General features: G+C 45.9%; 2 protein-coding genes and 1 long non-coding RNA gene across 4 annotated transcripts in view; 2 read left to right on the top strand and 1 right to left on the bottom strand.

The window, feature by feature from the left end:
• Positions 1-6,636: 6,636 nt before the first annotated feature.
• LOC140698490 (uncharacterized) lies at positions 6,637-12,805 on the bottom strand. Of its 2 annotated transcripts, XR_012076291.1 has the most exons (4): positions 12,661-12,805; positions 8,393-8,652; positions 7,871-7,978; positions 6,637-7,234 (listed from the first exon to the last, which is right to left on the bottom strand). It is a non-coding gene; the product is annotated as an uncharacterized lncRNA (long non-coding RNA). The 2 variants fall into 2 exon arrangements; XR_012076290.1 differs by having other exon boundaries at positions 7,871-8,652.
• On the top strand, positions 11,394-12,157 carry AGRP (agouti related neuropeptide). The gene is made up of 3 exons (XM_006203694.3): positions 11,394-11,526; positions 11,685-11,776; positions 11,975-12,157. Exons 1-3 carry the CDS (start codon positions 11,397-11,399, stop codon positions 12,155-12,157), a joined length of 405 nt encoding a protein of 134 aa, XP_006203756.3. The 5' UTR covers positions 11,394-11,396.
• Positions 12,806-12,918: 113 nt separating the features above from the next.
• The window catches only part of ATP6V0D1 (ATPase H+ transporting V0 subunit d1), a 38,664-nt gene continuing 32,604 nt past the window's right edge, over positions 12,919-18,978 (top strand). Inside the window, exon 1 of the mRNA XM_006203693.4 lies at positions 12,919-13,158. Within this exon, the coding sequence (XP_006203755.1) occupies positions 13,029-13,158 (130 nt within the window). The 5' untranslated portion in view covers positions 12,919-13,028. The remainder of the gene's footprint in view (positions 13,159-18,978) is intronic.

Raw genomic sequence — 18,978 nt, 5'->3', positions numbered from 1 at the left:
AGGGACAGCTCATCTCTGCCCCCTGCCACCCCCACCCCCACCTGGGGCTAGAGAATCCATTTCCAAGATGACTCACTCACGTGGCTTTAAGGTAGCGTTCTATGCTGCTTCTTTCCACATGTGCCTCTCCGTAGGGTGGCTGGGGCTTCCTCACAGCAAGGCAGCCCAGCCGGGTTCCAAGAACAAGTATCTCAAAGGAGACAGAGAATGGCAGATACTAGTTCTTTAAGGCCTAGATCCAAAAACTAGTACAGTGTCACCTTCCCACCGTATAAACACTGGTTAAGTAGTTGCAGAGTCCATATTCAAGGAGAGGGGACACAGACTCCCTGTCTCTAAATGGAACAAGTGCTAAAAAATTTTGTGACCATGTTTTAAAGCTACCTTGAGAGAGAATACTCCCCACAGAGGAACTGACTCGGCCTATGATCAGCGCCCAGTCTGGGTATACGACAGTTCATAGGACGCCTTTCTCTCCATAGGTCAGTGTGTAGCATAGGAGCAGTATGTTCAGGGAGTCTTGGAGTGAAATAGGCAGGAGGGAGAGAGGGAGGGAGCGGGAGAGGGAAAGAGAGAGAGAGACAGGGAGAGGTATGAGAGATAAGGAGTCTTCCCCTGAAGGATGAAGAACCTGAGCAACTCAACCATGTAGACACGATAATTGCACCTGAAGGGAGGCTGCACAGTTGGCAACTGTCATAGCCCCTTGGGATGCTGTAAACAGAAAATTCCAAACTGAATTATTTTCTTTCAGTTTTGAAACAATTTAATTTATAGAAAGTGGGTAGAATAGTAAAATGAACAACCCACACACCTGCCACTTACTATCACCAGTGGTTAATATTTTACTATATTTGCTCTTTGAAAGTAAGTTACAAACAAGGCATTTCCCTCCCAAATCCTTCAGCCTGCATCCCTGCTACCTCCAACTGAAGCTGTGTACTCTGCACCAGTGGTTTCAGCCAGGGGTGATTTTTGTCCCCCAGTGTCAAATGGAGACATTTTTAAAATTAATTTTTTATTGGGAAAAAAATTCATGTAACTTAAAATTCATCATTTACCATTTTAAAGTGTACAGTCCAGTGTTTTTCAGTGTATTCATGATGTGACGCAACCATCATTACTACTAACTGAAACATCTCACTCAGCCTTCTCAGCTTGCTGCACACGAATGGGTGCGGTGCTTCTGACACCTAGAGGGCAGGGGCCAGAAGTGCTGCTAAAATCCCAGGAGAGAGAGTCCAAAAAGTCAACAGTGTTGAGTTGAGGCCCCACTCCATACCATTACAACATCATTATCACCTCTAAGGAAATCAACAGCCATTCAGTGGTGTCATCCTCACCGGTCTCAAGAATGTCTTTTTAGCATTTTTATTTCAGTTCAAGAGGCAATATTCACTTATTGCATTTGATTGCTAGATCTCTTCAGTCTCTTAATATAAAAGATTATTCTCTGTCCCACACTCAGCCTTTTTGTCAGATTAAAACAATTTTGGTTATTGCATCACAATTATTGCATCACATTGGGGGCCCATAAGATGAGGTTATTGTGCTATTTATGCAGTTGAAACCGAATGATGATGTAGTTCAGAAGACAGGAGGTGCTGTCTCGCATGTTCTGCCCACCCAAGTGTGGCATCCAGGCAACCGCCCAAGTTGGCTTACCCTTTCTGAAAAGTAGGGATGGCCTGGGGAGGATGACTCTCACCCAGTGGGCAATTGCCAGGCTCTCTTCCCTTCTCTTTGCTGCGTCACCTTCCAGCATCAAGGGGAAGGCCCCAAGAGCTGGCGGTTCCCTTTGCCAACCCCAGGGAGTGGGCCCCAGCCCAGTTCACTGGAAGCCCTGGGAGGACTTGGAGCTTGTCAGCTGTTCCTTGTTTCCCAGGAAGAAGAAAACTAAAGGGCAGACGTGGGCTGAGTCCCTTAAGGCTGGAACCAGGAAGCTGAGGGTGTGGACCATGGAGGCAAGAGGGTTGTGACACTGGAATCTCTAGGGCCTGTTAGCATTCCTGTGATGACCAACTGAGCTAAAGTTGTACTGGAGCTCACTCCCTACCTTCTTCCTTTCGGGATGCTCTGTCCACCTTTAGGAACCTTCCTTAAATACCGCCTCCTCCAGGAAACCAATCAGTATTGCAAGAAGAAGGAAATCTTCACTCCTGTTCTCACAGCACTTCAGCCAGGACACAAATTCTCTCCCATTACACTCTAAGTGAGATTGTGACAACCTGCATAATGCTTTTTTGAGGCAACATTGAAACAACATATAAAAATTCAGTTTTCTGGCTTTTCTGGAAACATCTGAAGCTCTGGCAACACTGGGCTGCATCTCTGCCTGATGTCATTGGCTTCTCCTTTCAGACCAGGCATGCATGCCACACCTCCCCAAAACTGAGTCTGAGTGTGGCTTTTAGTCTTACTCCTGCACCACTGCCAATGTTGAAGTTGAGGACTACTTTTTTTGTACCTGTGTCTCCAAAATAAGTGTAACAATAAAAGAGAGGTCAAAGGGGCCATGTGCTTCAGGGAAAATGGAAGAAGGCATATTTCTTTGTGGAACTGAAGAATATTCCTGGGGGGAGGATATAGCTCAGTGGTAGAGCACGTGCTTAGCATGCACGAGGTCCTGGGTTCAATCCTCAGTACCTTCATGAAAATAAATAAATAAAAACCTAATTACCTCCCCATCAAAATTAAAACAGAAAAAAGGAAAAAAAATATTCCTGTGTGCTTATGATGCAATCAAAGTGGGTCTGAGTTAAAAAAAATTATGATCCCAAGTGTCATTATGTCTTGGCATCATGGTTTGGGGGGGGTGGCTGATAGGGTGTTAAGCTTCTCAGTTTGACTCTCTGCTTCACCACTTATAAGCTTTGTGACCTCAGACAAGACTGTGATGATACCCAGATGCCCTCTGGACCATTCAAATACAGCCCGACTGCTATCTTAGCAGCAAAATACCTTGAACACGTGACTTTCAAAGCTGTGCTGAGGGAGAATGAGATCTCACACTCCAAATCATTTTTTCTGGGTTGCGAATTTGCCCAAAGTCAGCACCTGTTCAAGCCAAAAGCCAAAATGGGCTTCCAAGGGCATATTTTTGAGCCTGACTCTGGCAGAAGATGCTGTCCCATGTGATACTCTACCCCCAAGGCCACAGCAGAGGACTTTTGTGGAAGTCACAGGCTGATTTCAAGGATGCTCACAGCCTGTAAGGGCTCAGCTAAGATAGAGGGAGGACCATCAGGCCCCACCCAGATTGGAGGAACTCACTATGAATTCTCTTGCCACAGACTTCAGCACTAGATGCCAGCAGGATTTTCAGAATCAGGATCAAGGAATTCTGGGACAAAGGTGACTCTCTCCTATAGGGTGTAAGCGAGGAAGAAAGAGGCTTCAGAGACTACTGGAAGCCAGTCTATGTCCACAAGGGAAATTAGCCTTAGCATGAAGCATTTACTACAAAAAAAATGTACACAAGAGATGTAAAGAAATTGAAGATATCAGTTGGGAATGTGGTTAGTTGCAAGTAAGAGAAAAATCTAACAGTAGCTTAAACTAATATTTGTTTCATGTTTGTCTCATGTAATAAGTTATCAGGAGGTAGGCAGACCAGGGGCGGTGCAACTGCTTTACAGTGCCACAAACGCATGGGCTACTTCTCTTGTCTGCCATCTTTAGCAAGCTAGTCCCTCCTCAAGGTTGTTGCCTCATTGCCTCATGGTCACAAGTTGGCTGCTACAGCTCTAAGCATTTATATTCACAGTCTGGGCAGGAAGTCAAAGGCAAAAACAGCGGAAAAGGGAGGCACCTGTGCCAAGGAAGCAAAACTTCCCCCAAAGCCCTCAACTTAAGTCTCATGGGTCACAACATATCCCAGGTACACCAGGATCTGTTAGGGAATCTAAGAAAGTTAGTCTGTTTAACTAGGCACTGCCCCAAACAAATGTGAGTTTCATTTCAGCAGAAGGGGTAACGGGTATTAGGAAGGCAACCAGCTGTGTCTACCACATCAAGTCCTTATAAGATCAAGAGATAGTGTATCAAACTTCGTCTGAAATCAGTTCTATTTCTGGATTTTTTGGTTATATCAGCCAATAAGTTATTTTTTTATATTTAAGACAGTTTGAATCAGCTTTCTGTTCATTACAACTGATACCATCTCATGGATACCATTTTTTTTCTTTTTACTATTTTTATTTTGCACTATATAAAAAACAACAACCACCAGTAACATAATGCTTTTCTTCACATTCATATGGATTTTGAGAAATTATTGCATTTTCCCCTGGAAAAATAACCTACAGACACACACACACAGAAAGTCATACGACATTATGAAATCTGCAAATTCCAGAAGTCAATAGCTTGAAGACAACTCCCAGGGACAGGGAAGAAAACAAGTATCCGAGGAGACAACACAAACACACATAAGGACAGCAAGCTGAAGAAATGACTATTTTCAAGGCCACTGACTCGGACAATAGGGACCTTATTTCTCCTGATACCCACTGCCACCATCTCAAAGGGGTGATTTTTGGTCTGAAGAACTCTTTTCGAATAATATGAGTTGCTCTGAGAACAGGTGCAATGAGCGATGCTCAAGTATGGAGAAGAATCATGCCAAAGTCCAAAGTCAGGGAAGAACGAACCCACACTGAAGAGGAAACCACTGCCTAGACAAAATATAAACATTTCCAGCATTGCTGAAGTCTTCCCTGTTCCTCTCCTTCCGTCAATAATGCCCCCAGAGTTAACCACTATTCAGAGATTTATCACCATTTATTATGGTTTTGCCTGGTTTTGAACACCATATGAATGGAATCATACCATATTCACTCTTCTGTGGCTGGCATCTTTTGTTCAACATTACGGCTGCGAGATTCATCTATGCTGTTGTGTACAGCTGTTCATTAATTTTTAAAATTTTATACAATTTTAAAGGAGTTCATTCATTTTTTTATTGTTGTGTAGTTTCCAGTTGTATGAACACAGCATTATTCATCCATTTTCCTATTGATGGATATGTGGATTATTTCCAGTTTTTAGTTATTATGAATAAAGTTGCTAAGAACACTCTATTCACATGTCTTTTAAGAGACATTGCACCCATTTCTTTTGGATTTGTACCAAAGAGTAAGCTTGCTGGGTGGAAGGTCAGGTATAGTTGTTATAGTAAATACTACAGTTTTTTTTCTTTTTTTTTCATTTTGTCTGCCCTTAGTAAAGACATTTGTAATGCAGCATTGTGTGAAGATGATCTTAAGGAGAAGGAATTATCAATATTGTAGCTTTCACAATTTTTCCTAAAGAGTGTAGGCAGAAAAGTAATTCATATCAGATGCAGTCTTACAAATATTATATCTTACTATGTCAAACAAATGCCATTAAATATGAAACAAAATACTATTTCATAATATAGTTTGTGGTTAACAAATAAATTTAATACAAAAATTTAACTACCAATTTAGCTTAATAAAAAGGTATAATTTCCTCAATTCTGATTAAATAAAAGCAAAAATATGTGTAACATCCTCTCCCTCTGAGGTTTTTTTTAATGGAATATACTTGAGAAAGTTTGGTCTTGGAGATATAGTTACCCAACAGTGATTCTGCTCATTCTTTGAATTAAGGTATTAAGAGCACTACTAACATTAATTAAAAGGTTGTGGACACAGTGAATTCTAATGGTATTTTGAAAATATATGAATGCAGATCGTAGTATTTATGTAGACCAGCAACACTGGCTAGGGAAATTAGTATTCATGCATGTCCTCCTCAAGCTTTCCTAGCAGCTATCTTCATGCTCAGAAAACTCAACCTGCAACCTATAATAACATATTTGTCAAGAGTTCAGTTTTTGTTACAGAGGGTTTATATTCTCATAGGTCAGAAGTGGCTTACAGATTTTAAAAATTAAAGCACAGTTGATTTACAATATTGCATTAGTTTCAGGTGTATGACATAGTGATTCAGTATTTTTATAGATTATTCTCCACTTAGAGTTATTGTAAAACATTGGTCATATTCCCTGTGCTGAACCACAGCTTTCTTATTTACCTCTTACCAGTTCTAGTTACTTCTTATCCTCAACAGCACTCTTTTAAATTTTAGCCAATCTAGTCAGCATGTAGTAATATCTCATTGCAATTTTAATTCACATTTCTCTACAAATTAAATTTCTCTAGTGATATTGAGAACCTCTCCATGTGTTTCTTGGCCATTTGGAAATTCTCTTTTGTGAAGGATCTGTTCAAATCCTTTTTCCTCAACAATTATGGAATTCTTTATATGTTCTGCATGAATCCTTTTTTGGGTCTATTATTGCAATGTTCTTTTCCCAGTTTGTGGCTTATCTTTTCACTTTCTTAATTATATTCAGTTAATGATCGGAAATTCTTAGCCTTAATGATATCTAATTTATCACCCTTTGATGGTTAGTACTTTCTGCTTTGTTTAAGAAACCTTTGCCTAGTCCAAGGTTATGAAGATATTCTATGTTTTTTTCTAGAAGCTTTATTGTTTTACCCTCACAACTATGTTTATGATCCATCTCAAATTAATTTTTGTGAAGGCTGTAAGGGACAGGTAAAACAAAGAGTCACTTGCTCCAACATTATTTATTGAAAATATCTTTCCCCCACTTAAAGAAGCTTATGTGATTAATTTTTAACCATTCTTCTTTTCTAATATACCCACTTAAATATGAATTGCTTTAGCTGCATCTGTAACCTTTGATATATTGTACTTAATTATCATTCAGTTCGAAACATTTTCTAGTTTCCTTTGTGATTTCTCCTTGGATTCATGGATTATTTGGAAATGTGTCCAAGAGCATAAGGACACTCAGCACAGCTCTGGCAGCCAGCTGAGCCCACAGTCTCCTGGGGGCTGAGCTGAGGGTGGGTGGAGTAGCTGCCTGCTTTTGTCTCTGCATCCCCTGGGAGCTCTGTGGGTAGGTGAATGGTTCCCATAGACAGTGGGTGTGTGGGGAGACACCTTAGGGCTGAGCCCTGCTCTGGAGTGCATGCATGTGTGTGACACACACACAGACACACAGACACACATGTGTGTGACACACACACAGACACACAGACACACAAACACAGAGCATACTTACTATCCCTCTTCTCCAGCTCTAAAACATACCCTGGGCCATGGAAGGAAGGGAGGAAAGCAGGCCAGCCCCTTTTTAGCTGAGTGATCAAAGTGAAGTCACTTAAAGCTTTCTGATCTGTAAAACGGTGATGATAATGTTTAGTTCAATGTTCTACTGAGAGTTAAATGTATGGAATAGGAGTCTTGCTATAGGGCACTGGATAAATTTGTAGCAGGAAAAGGGATGAGGCAGTATGGCTTTGGCCAAAGTTGGGAAGGAGGACCCCTACCCAGGGCCTTGTGCAGACAGTTTATGCAGGGCTGACAGGGGCAAAAGTGGAAAGTGACCAGTGAGGCTGCTGGCAGGGGTGGGGGGCGGGCAACCTTTGAGCTCTTCTTCTCATACCAGGCAAGGGCTTGGTGCCTGGGTGAGAGCTGTGCCCCAGGGGGACTCATTTAAGCTGGAAAGTTGTCCTTTCCATACAATGCCCCAGATGACTGCTCCCAACAGGACTCAATCCCCTCCCAGAACCCATACCTCCCACCTCCTAGTCCTTCTTTGCAGCTGGAGGCATAGGGGATGAGGAGGGGTAAAAACAGAAAGGAGCAAGTCCAGACAACTCTGGGGCAGCTGCAGCTCTCTCTGCTTTCTTGAGCTGACCTTGGGCTCACCTTGAACCTGTCAAGCCAGGCACCGACTCACCCCTGTGCCCAGCACTCCAGGCAGCATCTCCTTGCCTATATCCAGAGTTCCTGCAGCCTCTGTTCTCACCTGCACAGAATCTGAGTGGCAGGGGCAATCAGGCTGGAGAGCTCCTGGGTCTTTACTAGAAAGAGCAGTTTCTGGGTTGAGAAGCACTTCCAGACAGTCCAGTGGTTCCTGTTGTACAGACACCTTTGTTCCTTGGGCTCTAGCTGAGCCACTGAACATCCTCACAGAGTTGGCTTGCTCCTTTCTACCGGGGGGTGGTTTAGGAACAATTCAGGGGACTTCCCAGGTACCCCCTCCCTAGTCCAACAGTGCCATGCCTCTGTGGAAGGTTGCTGAGGACTCAAATTGCACTTCCTAAAAAACTGTGTTATACACAGGGGTCCTCTCATCTCCTGGAATGGAACAAGCTCCCCACCACTTTGTGTGGGTTTCCTGTGAGTGTGGGGGCTAATTTCCTGCTTTCGACATGTTGAGGGTATGGACTCATCCTGAGGCAGAAGAGAGGGTGCTGTAACACCTTCAGAAACAGATGATTTCACCCAGAAAAGTAGGAGCTGCCAGACAGGAGGAGGGATTGGCTACCTCTCTGGATGTCTGAAGATTTGGACATTGCAGGTTGTAGATGTCTTCAGAAGAAGCTGGAATTGGAGTTTAGGATGGCCTTTGCCACCTTGGAGGGGCCCATGGGTCCTGATTGCAAGTCACATCCTATGAATCAGTTTGGCTGGGCCTATTTGTCTTCTGTGGGCCTTTTGCGAAGTTTCATCTGAGCACTCCAGCCACAGACCAGGTGTTCTGGGGATCCCAATAAAGGGCCTACTTCCAGCACTGAGGGGGGAGGCCTGTCAGGGGAGAGAAAGAGGGAATTAGAGCAAGGCCCAAGGGGAAGTTGTGTCTCTGGGCCGAGCCCCCTTATAGCATGGGGAAGAGGTGTTACCTTCACCAGCTGGCATTCTTGTATCAAAGCCCTTATCCCACTGCGTTTAAGAAAATCTCTTTTGTTTTTAATTTTTATTGTGGAAAATTTTAAATATGTACAAGAGTAGCAGTAATAGGATAATGAAGCCCATGTACCCATCACCCAGCTTCAACAATCACCAACCAACAATCAGGAACAATTCTGTTTCAACCATGTCACCTCCTGCTATCCCCCCTACCTTGGATTATTTTGAAGCAAATCCCAGACTTAATATCATTTTATCAGTAAATACTTCATTATATTTCTCTAAAAGATAAGAATGCTTTAAGAAAAATCATGACCAACAATACCATTATCACAATTTAAAAAGTTAACAATTATTCCTTAATGTCATCAAATATCTGATTTGACGTTTTCTTTTTCCCTAGTCATTCCATTGTTTTTATTGTTGCTGTTGTTGTTTGTTTTTTGGGGGGGTAATTAGGTTTATTTGTTTATTCTTATTTATTTATTCTTGTTTATTTATGTATTTATTTTTATTTTAAAGGTACTGAGGCTTGAACCTAGGATCTTGTGCATAATAAGCATGCAGTCTACTACTAAGTTATACCCCCACTGCCATTCCACTGTGTTTTGATGGTTGAGTTTCTTGTCTCCCTTATTGGATCTGATCAAGACTGGGCTGCCCCTATGAGCCCTCATCTATCGCTGTTCATGGGGCTGATACACTCGCGTTCACACACCTTCTTTCTGTAGATGAGCAAAGATGCTGAGGGCCTGGCTGGGAGGAGCATCCAGCTGGAAGGAGCACCCCCCCAACCTCAATTTGAAAAGCTGGTCTTAGCATGAGTGGTGACGAGGTTCAGCCAAGTGCTCAGAGCCCCCACCTCACCTCCAAGATCCACAAGCAGTCCCTGTTCCCTATCACAATCTCTTCATCCAGAATCTCCAAGGATGGGGTCAGGGGAAAAGTACCTCAGGTATATTTGATGTATTGCCCTTCCTGAGCTCCAAGTGGCCCAACTGAGAGAGGGGCACACCTGGGTGCCTGATACCCTTACCCTGTACCACTCTGAGAAGAGTGGCCCTGAAGAGGGCCACTGGGCCCAGCTATAGCCTCTGGAAGAGCAAGGTCAATGTCAGTACCATTCTTAGGAGAGAAATGAGGCCTGGCCCTTTGCTGAATTATCCGGGGATCACCTCCTCAGAGATCCTTTTCCTTACTCTCCTACCTCCTCTCCCGGGCAGTAGTAGATGAACTTCTGAACTTCTAGGACTGTTACCCTGAGCCAACCACAAGTGACCCCAGTGCCAGCCTGATCCCAGACTGATCACAGACATCAGTGCCCATCCGTGGATGAACCCTCTGCAGAGGGCCCCTCCCCACGCAACTCACACACCAAGACCGATTGCTGGTGCTGACATCAGGGCAAAGGCTGCCAGGTGACAACCTGTGGTTTCCACCCGCTGCTGGGAGGACTTACTTAGGCTTCACTTTGGTCAGAATAGCCTGTGTGAACCTAGGCTGCAAATCCCAAAGCCTCTTATCCTCCTCCTGCTGCTTTGTGCCAGCTAAGTTTGTACATTGAGTCCTGGAAGCTGATTCAGCCTGCATCCCTTTCCCAGGTTGGCAAATGTGTGATAAAGGGCCCTCCAGTGGGGTGAGGAAAGGCAGGCACAGGTGGGGTCCTGTGTGTCCTACCATCTCTACAAAGGGCAGTCCCACTTTGCTGATGGAACTAGGCGTGGGCACTGGCCTGACAACACAGAGCGGAAAGGAGCAGTCATTAGCACTAATGAGGCAGGCAGCCTGAAAGCTTTTTACTTTGAAGCTGCTCGCCCACCCAGGGAACAGTCCGTTCTGTCACCTTGGCTTCCAGGAACCCCAGGAGGAAAAGGGTGTAGGGGCAGGAGCAGTGGTGGGGGTCTTGGAGGAGCCTGGAGGAAGAAAGGAGAGGGGAGGTAGGGCTATGGATGGAGGCAAAAAGGCCTGCTTTTGGTTAGATGGGCTTCACCCCACCGTGTCTCCCCCCCAAACCCAAGAGTCTAGATCTGTACCCCACCCCCACCTCACTCTGGTCACTGGCCCATCACCCTCTTCAATGCCCTTGATCCAAGTTCCTGGAAGCAAAGGAAACAACATAGCACGTAGGATATGAGTGAGCATCTCCGGGGCCACAAATTAAATTAAGCTTTCAGGGCTGCCTGCTTTGTTACTGCTGATGCTTCCAGCCTAACCATTCCCCGGGTCCCTGTCCTGCAGAAATCTGGGGGCTCTGGGAACCCCCTATTTTATTACCAAACTTTGAGTGGCTCCTGGAGACCTTACCCAAAATTGGAGAAGGGTACCCCTCTTGGAAAGCATCCAAAAGCCCAGATTCCAGTGAAAGAGGCCTGAACTGTGCCCCCATCCTCCAGGGAGGGCCCCTCATGCCTTGGCTGCAGGGAGCAGTGACGTGTGGGCCCTTCATTAGACCCTGCCATATAAATCCAGGGCATGGGGTGGCCAAGAACTCGTGGGGCAAGGATCCAGCAAGCAGAGGTAAGTCCTCAGGTTGGGCAGAGACTCCTCCTCTCGAGGGGGGCTTCTCTCTGGCATAGGGCACCTAGAGGGTGCTCCAAGGATGAGGAGGGACTAAGTGGTGGGTCTTCCTGCTGAGCCAGGCCATGGTGACCACAGTGCTGCTGAGCTGTGCCCTGCTGCTGGCTATGCCTGTCATGCCGGGGGCCCAGATGGGCTTGGCTCCTCTGGAGGGCATCGGAAGGCCTGAACAAGCCTTGTTCCTAGAGTTCCAAGGTCAGTGTGGGCAGGGGTGGGTCTGGGTGGGGCCTGGACACCCTCTGGCCACAAACTACCCTGCCTGGCATAAGCCCTCTTTCCCGCTGCCCAATCCCAGGTTTGGGAGGTGGGTGTTGTGTGCATGGGAGATTCTGCTCTCATATCATCTGTCCCAGGCCTGGGCCTGCAGCCCCCGCTGAAGAGAACAAATGCAGAACAGGCAGAAGAGGCCCTGCTGCAGGAGGCTGAGGCCAAGGCCTTGGCAGAGGTAACTGATCAGGGAAAGGGGTGAGGCCACAAGCCTTGGGTGGAGGCATCAGGCATCATACTCTTTCTCTACTTCGTGATCCCCTTACCTGGGGTAACATTGCAGACCACCTCTCCCAGTGTTCAACTGTCATCCCACCTGGATAGGGGCAGGACCCTGAACCTGCCTTTGGAGGCCCATGCTCCCCAATCCCTGTAGGTGCTAGATCCGGAAGGACGCAAGACGCGCTCCCCACGTCGCTGTGTAAGGCTGCATGAGTCCTGTCTGGGACACCAGGTATCATGCTGTGACCCATGTGCCACGTGCTACTGCCGTTTCTTCAATGCCTTCTGCTACTGCCGCAAGCTGGGTACTACCACCAACCCCTGCAGCCGAACCTAGCTGGCCGTCGTCGGGGTCAGGGCTGGGACGGGGGGCGTGAATAAAGGATGGGACCAACCCCAGGGTTGTGGCGTTATTTCGAACGTGGCTGTCGGAGGGAGGTCAAGGCAGGGGCAGTTACCGCCAAGCCAAGAAACCACACACACACCCCTATCCCAGGGCCTGCGCTATCCCATCATGAGTCACTTACAGGACTGCTCTTAAAGTGCTAGGCGCTGTTGAGGGAAGCAGAGGAGGGCCACGCTTCAGCTCTTGAGAATTTCGTATAATAAATGCGGGGAAAGGGGAGCTCAGCACGGCGTAGGAGCTGTAGCTTCTGCCTGGCTAGTAAGCATTAGGTTCCAGGGCCTGCTTGGGGTTAACTCGACGTGGGATCCCCAGCGAAGCCCGCTCCTCATAGGACTTCAGTTCCCCTCAGAGGAAGGCTGACTCAACACTCTGGAATATTTCCAAGCATAATAAGCACCACCCACACCCTTTACTCCTCTGACACCCCACAGTACCAGGTGCTCCAAATTCTGGAAATCTAGAAGAGAAGGCCCAATTGAATTCCCGTGGCCATAGGCGCCACCACGCGACCAGCCTCGCACACTCCAAGCCGCTCCCTCATAGGGCTCAAGGGGGCACTCCTCCACACGGCGCGCAGGCGCCAGAGGGCTGTCCTCAGTCCGCACCTGCGCAACTCTTCCGCGCGAAACAACCCGGAAGTCGGGCGCTGCTCAGAGTCCCGCCCCTTTGTGATCACGTGAGGCGCTTGCGCGTCACCTGATGCGCTTGACAGCCCGCTGCGGTCGCCGTATCAGCTGATCTTCGAGTTGCGCTGCGTGCCGGCGGGTCGGGGTCCTCTGGTCCCGCTGCTCCCGTCGCAGCCATGTCCTTCTTCCCGGAGCTTTACTTCAACGTGGACAATGGCTACTTGGAGGGACTGGTGCGCGGCCTGAAGGCTGGGGTGCTCACCCAGGCGGACTACCTCAACCTGGTGCAGTGCGAGACGCTCGAGGGTGAGCCGCGGGGCCAGGCTGCCGGGCCTCGAAAGGCCGACAAGGAGGTCGGCCCGGGCCTGAAGGTTCCGAGGTCTGGGAGGGGAAGCTGGGGGTTCTCTAAGGTCCTGAGAGGTCGGGGAGCCAGATCCGGGCCTGAGAGGCCTCGCTTGGAATCCGGGGGCTGATGGCGGGCGCGCCGGAAGGGGATCGACCTCCAGATGGGGCTCCGAGTGGGCCTAAACACAAACAAGTCTTTAAGAACCGCAGTGGTTCGCCTCTGCTGCTTCTTCCTGCGTTATTCCCGCGGTGTAGTCCCGCTTTATTCCGGCGGTAGAGAGGGTCTCTCGGGAGTGGTTGGTTGGTGCGAGATGTGCTCCTACAAGCCTCTTTACCCTGACTTAGCTAGACAGCTGTCCCGTGGCAACGCTTAGGGAAGCTAAGCGGAAACGTGCCCTGCTTTTCTTCCCAACACATACACGAAGACCTTTAGGATCATTGCGTTGGTCTGCAGAGTGAGTCTTTCTGGGGAATTGCTGAGCCAGTTTAGCGAGAGTTTCCTCCCATCGCGGAACCACTGGCTGAGTAGCCTCCTGAAGGCAGTGGTTGGGAGATCAAGGGAGTGGCCCTGAATGTCTGAGAGTTCACATGTTTTTGGCAATATTTTCCCCCCTCCCCTCCGATGAGGATGCCTGTTGGGACAGGGGTTTTTTTTAGTGCAAGAATGGTAAGAAGCTGAGTTCCCCTTTCTTTTCAGGATACACAGTTCTAAAGTGGGATTGACTCCCTGAGGCACAGCATCAAATTTACAGAATTAAACATGTCCCTGGTTCCAGTCTTTGCTTTCTCTCCTCTCCCTCCCAGAGGTTGTAGTGAAGGTCACAGTGGCTGGGCTGTGAGTTCCCATCCCTGACCTCTATGTGATATCCTGAACAGAGGTACTGCTAGCATCCTGGTTGGTAGCTGAAGGGGGAAGACAGCCACAGGATTCACTTTTGGGAGAACATTTTCTCATCATAAACTACTAAGGTTAAAAGTGAGCTCAATTAAAAAAAAAACAGTGTGTATTTTGCAGAATAGACCAGTATTGTGAAAATAAATACCTTTAAACTTAAAAACTTAAGTTAAAATACGGTTGTGAACTCTATGGTTTTAACATAAATGTGGAAGAAAAGTCACTCACCTCCCTTATGAGAGTGGAGGTCGGGAAGGAGAGGAGAGCACTTTAAGGTGCTGGATTGTAGAAACTTGCCAGCAACCTGATTGAATTCACTGTAGCAAAAGGAGGAGAAGCAGGGCAGGGCCTGGTACACGGTTGGTATTTAATGGGAGTTTTGTGGATGGACTGGGACTGGAGGAAGATCTTTATTTGCTTAAATCTGAAGGTGAACGCCATTGATTACCAACTGGCAATTTGGTAGACTCTTTCTTTTTCTAGGCTTTCCTCACTTTTGCTGCGGCCCCCCTACCCCACCACTGTAGAGCTTCTGGGGGCACAGGATTCCCATCTTCCCAGTAGACTCTCCATCATCCGCCACAAATATGTTAGGCCATTCTTTCTACAGCACTGCTCAGCACATGGTCCCCCTTGGGGATCACCATCCAGACCTTTAGTTTGACATTCAGGGGTTCACACACATTCCTTTCCCTCACACAAGCCATCCCTCAGCTCTTGGTGCACATAGTGTGGTGGACTTTGGACTTTCACATCTGACTTTGAATCCCAGCCCCACCAATTACTGAATTGACAAGTTATTTAGTGCTTCTGGGCCTTGGGTGCTTCATTTGATATATTAACAGCACTTATCTCACAAGGTTGTGAGATGTCAACAGGTTATTGCGTGTGAAACACTTCACTCAGCACCAAGCACAGAGTAAATGCTAGGTAACTGTTAGCTCATTTTTGGTGTTATTTGCACTAGCCATTTCCTGTTTCCTTCTCATCCCCATGAAACCCAGTGATTCTCAACTTTCAAGGCCCAGGCCCAATTCCATCCTACCTTAGAACCCCTTTGTGGCCATGCCAGGCTAGACTGTTGTCCTCTTCAACCCAATTGCAGCTCCTGTGGGGTTTTTCTGTGCTGCTTTCCTAGAAGTTTCCCAACATAGAGTTTGAGTTTATTGGGACTCTATGCTCAGGACTCTCCAGCACCGAAGATAACTGGAGGCAGGAAGGAGTGCCCAGAAACCCTACTTGTCCTCTACAGAAAGGCCTTCTCTGCTTCTGAAGGTGACACCAGAGGCCTGGCCTCCAGGCCTTTGTTGCCAGGTGTTTTTGCCTCTTTATCTTTAGGAAAAAGGGAAAGAGGAGGTGGGAGGAGGAAGGAAGAGGAGACCAAAGAAGCCTGTGGTCCCTAGTGAGATCTGGAGGTGTGTCCTGAGGTGATGAGATTTCCAAAGAGCATGTTTAAATGTGGGACAGTTTCCAGAAGATGCAGGGCATTGGGTGGAGGGTGTTTATTTGTTCTGCAAGCTTGGGCAAGTACATATAGACCCTCCACCGCACCCTAGCCTTCCTTCCTGGATTCCACTCCATCAGGGCATCTGCTACTGACCTCTTCCATTAGAACTCAGTCTCTTAGGACCTCTGAAGTCCATGTGTCCTCCATGGTCCATCTTGCGTGATTATCTCTTCTCAGAGGTAGGAGAAAGAACCTGGAGAAGTCCTACCCCTTTGGTGAACTGAGGGGACAGAGCTGGGTGGTAACAAAAGCTCTTTCCGACCCCGAGTGTTTTGGGATGTGTTGAGTACCTTCTGGAAGCTGGGTCGTGTACTAGGGACTTGTGGGGAAGTGGAGTCAGAGATATACAAAGAGAAATCATACAGTGTTACTTTAAATGTTTTCATTCATTCTACATATACTTTTGGAGCACCTTTTTTTATGCTGGGCACTGCGATAGGATCTGAGATACTTCGTTGAATGATATTCTCTTGACCTTCACTGGAGGTGGAGGTCATTGGGGCCAGGGGACGGCATTAAGAGATCAGTTACAAACATGGGGTTCCTTCATGGCTCTGTGGCCATGTAACCTCTCCGTACTGAGTTTCATCATCTGTAAAATGGCAATAATAATAAATTAAATGATACATATTTTTTTTACTGGTGGGGTGATTATGAAAGTTAAACAGGATAATCCCTGTACAACACTTAGCATGAGCTTGGCACATAGTGCTGACTCAGTGTGTTAGCTGCTGTTCCTGTTATTTTAAAGCAAACGAAATAAATAATTACATATTAAGGGTGGTATCTGTGAAAGAGACAGTGGAGAAGTGATAGAGAATCACAGAGGAACTTTCTTTAGAGCATGGCTGGCTAAGGCCCTGCTGAGGAGAAAATGTTGGAGCTGAGGTGTGAACAACGAGGAGCCAGCTGTGTGGAGAGCTGGGGCCTGGGGTAGGGGTTGGAGGGTGGGGAGAGCATTTCTGGCAAAGACACCAGCATGCAAAAGCAATATTTGGGCCAGTCAGTGGGACCAAAAGGAGCCCCGAGTAGTAGAGTGTGAGGGATGAGAGTACAAATCTTCTGGGAACCCAGACCCTTGGTTTAAAAAAATCAGGCTGAGCCCAGGGGAGGAAGCCCCTGGCTCTGTAGCACTGGGTGTGGGGTCAGAGAGAGTGATGGTATGGATCATCCCCTTCACAAAGGCCTGACAGATTTGAGGTGGTTGGATGTGACTGAGTGAATATATTTCAGATCTCAAGGAACATATATAGGACTACTTCGATGTTCAAGCGTTCATTGCTCATTCAAAAAACACTTCCCCAAGGCCTACTGTGTGCCAACTCCTGTGCCTCATAAGAAAGCCAGGCAAGTATTTTCAAGGTATTACCATAGTTCTGAGCCTAACTTCAGTTTTGACCCTGACTTCAGCCTAAAAGCACTGCTATTAATTTGTCTGACTGGCTGCTGGGAACTCAGGTGTGGGTGAGGCTCCATCTCTGTCCTCCAGAATTTCCTCCTTCCTGTTTTCTCTTTAAAACTGTTTATTATTGGGGGCAGGGATATACCTCAAGTGGTAGAGTGCATGCCTAGCATGCACAAGGTCCTGGGTTCAATCCCTAGTACCTCTTCCAAAAATAAATAGATGAACCTAATTACTACCCCCCCAAAAAAACCCTGTTTATTATGGAGTTCATTAAGCATATACAAATTAGAGGGAATAGTATAATGAACCCAGAAATAGTCACCTAACTACAACAATAATCAATTCTTGTTATAATTATCAACCTTGTTTCAATAATTCCACTTATCTCCCCACTCTCAAATTACTTTGAAGTAAATCGTAGACAGCATATCATTTCAGCTGTAAATGTTTTGATGTCTCTGAAAAAGATCCTGACTTTTTTACATAACCACAATACTGTTACTCCTTCTTTAAAAGAAACAATTTGTTGATGTCGTCAAATACCCATTTAGTGTTCAGATTTCTCTGATTGTCCCTAATGATTTTTTTATGAGATTGACTCGCTGCCCACTGTGCTGAGAAGGCGTTCCTAATGATTTTTTAATATGATTTCCTAGTTTCAATCAGGATCCAGTTATGATCCATATATTTCAATTGATTGATGCTATTGCAAGTCTTTCAATTTATAGGTTGTTTGTCTCACTTTTCCTTTTATTTATTGATGAAGCTGGGTCATTTGATTGATAGATTTTCCCTCCATCTCAATTTTGCTGATTATATCCCTGCTGTATAGTTTAACATGTTCCTCTGTCTCTTGTTTTTCCTGTAAACTGGTAGTTAGATATAGAGACTTCATTAGATTCTGATTCCATTTTTTAAAAAAGAATATTTAATAGATGACCTTTGTACTTCTATTGGGAGTTGTTTCTGTCTAGTTGTTTCTCTTTTTATGACTTAGGAATCATTGACATTTGTTGCCTAGAACCATTATGTTATTAGAAGTTGCAGAATGGTAATATTTTAATTTTATGTTTCCTTCTGCAATTGCTGGCTTGAAAACTTCTATACCTGGAAATTACCAGTAATCAGCTACTTGGTTACCCTGAAATATAGTCTGTATAGGAGAGGCAGGATAAATGCTTGATTCCCGTATTTACTAGCTTTCAAAATAATGAGTTGGTATTCCATCATCCTTTAAAGTTGACTAATACAGTTTGTTCTTCTGTTTCTTTAGTATCATAATGCACTTGTGGGTTTTAACTTATTTGTTGTGCTTCCACTTGTTAACTTTATTGTTGCTCAAATTGTCCCTTGGCTAGTGGTAGCTTATACAATAGGCTGCTGACTTTTTTTTTTTTTAACATAACCGTGTAGCCTTTCTTATTACTGAGATGACAGTATGTTCTAATCTCATCTTGTATATTTCCTGACCCAGATTTAAAGTCATCATTTCTCTTGGGGAATCTGGTTCTTTTTATTGGAAAATGATATTTAGAGACCATAATCTGAATCCAGGGGTTTCTCATTGTTGCTGAGTTGGTCTTTGTTTCTAGGATTTTTTTCTACGAATTAGCTCTCTTCCTGCTCAAAAACTTGGAAAATACAGAAAAGCATATGGCTTGCTAGATTATGTAGCTGCAAATCAACTGATGGGTACCAGATGCCAGTTCCTAATTTGGAATGGGCGCTCTACCTGACACTTGGGCCATTCAGTACGTCTCCTTCCTGTTGTAAAGAACGATAATTAGCATTCAGGAGGAGGAGCCTTGTGATATTCTCAACTTCCACGTGAGCTCAATGGTCCCAAGGACTGTTTTCCTCAGCCAGTGAGTGAGATGTTCAGGGACCATGGTTGAAGAGCTCACATGTGTGATGTACTGATTGTCTTCCAGAACACTTTATTCCTCTCTATCTTGAATCACTTGTCTCCTGGTC

This window comes from Vicugna pacos, chromosome 9, assembly GCF_048564905.1.
Source record: "Vicugna pacos chromosome 9, VicPac4, whole genome shotgun sequence".
Lineage (NCBI taxonomy): Eukaryota > Metazoa > Chordata > Mammalia > Artiodactyla > Camelidae > Vicugna > Vicugna pacos.
This window is presented reverse-complemented; position numbering and strand designations above follow the sequence as displayed.

Bases quoted from the DNA above. Each gene is read 5' to 3' on its own strand.
- AGRP (XM_006203694.3), top strand. From the start codon at position 11,397: ATGGTGACCACAGTGCTGCTGAGCTGTGCCCTGCTGCTGGCTATGCCT. The intron at 11,527-11,684 runs GTCAGTGTGGGC...CATCTGTCCCAG, and splicing joins CTTGTTCCTAGAGTTCCAAG to GCCTGGGCCTGCAGCCCCCG. The intron at 11,777-11,974 runs GTAACTGATCAG...CAATCCCTGTAG, and splicing joins AGGCCAAGGCCTTGGCAGAG to GTGCTAGATCCGGAAGGACG.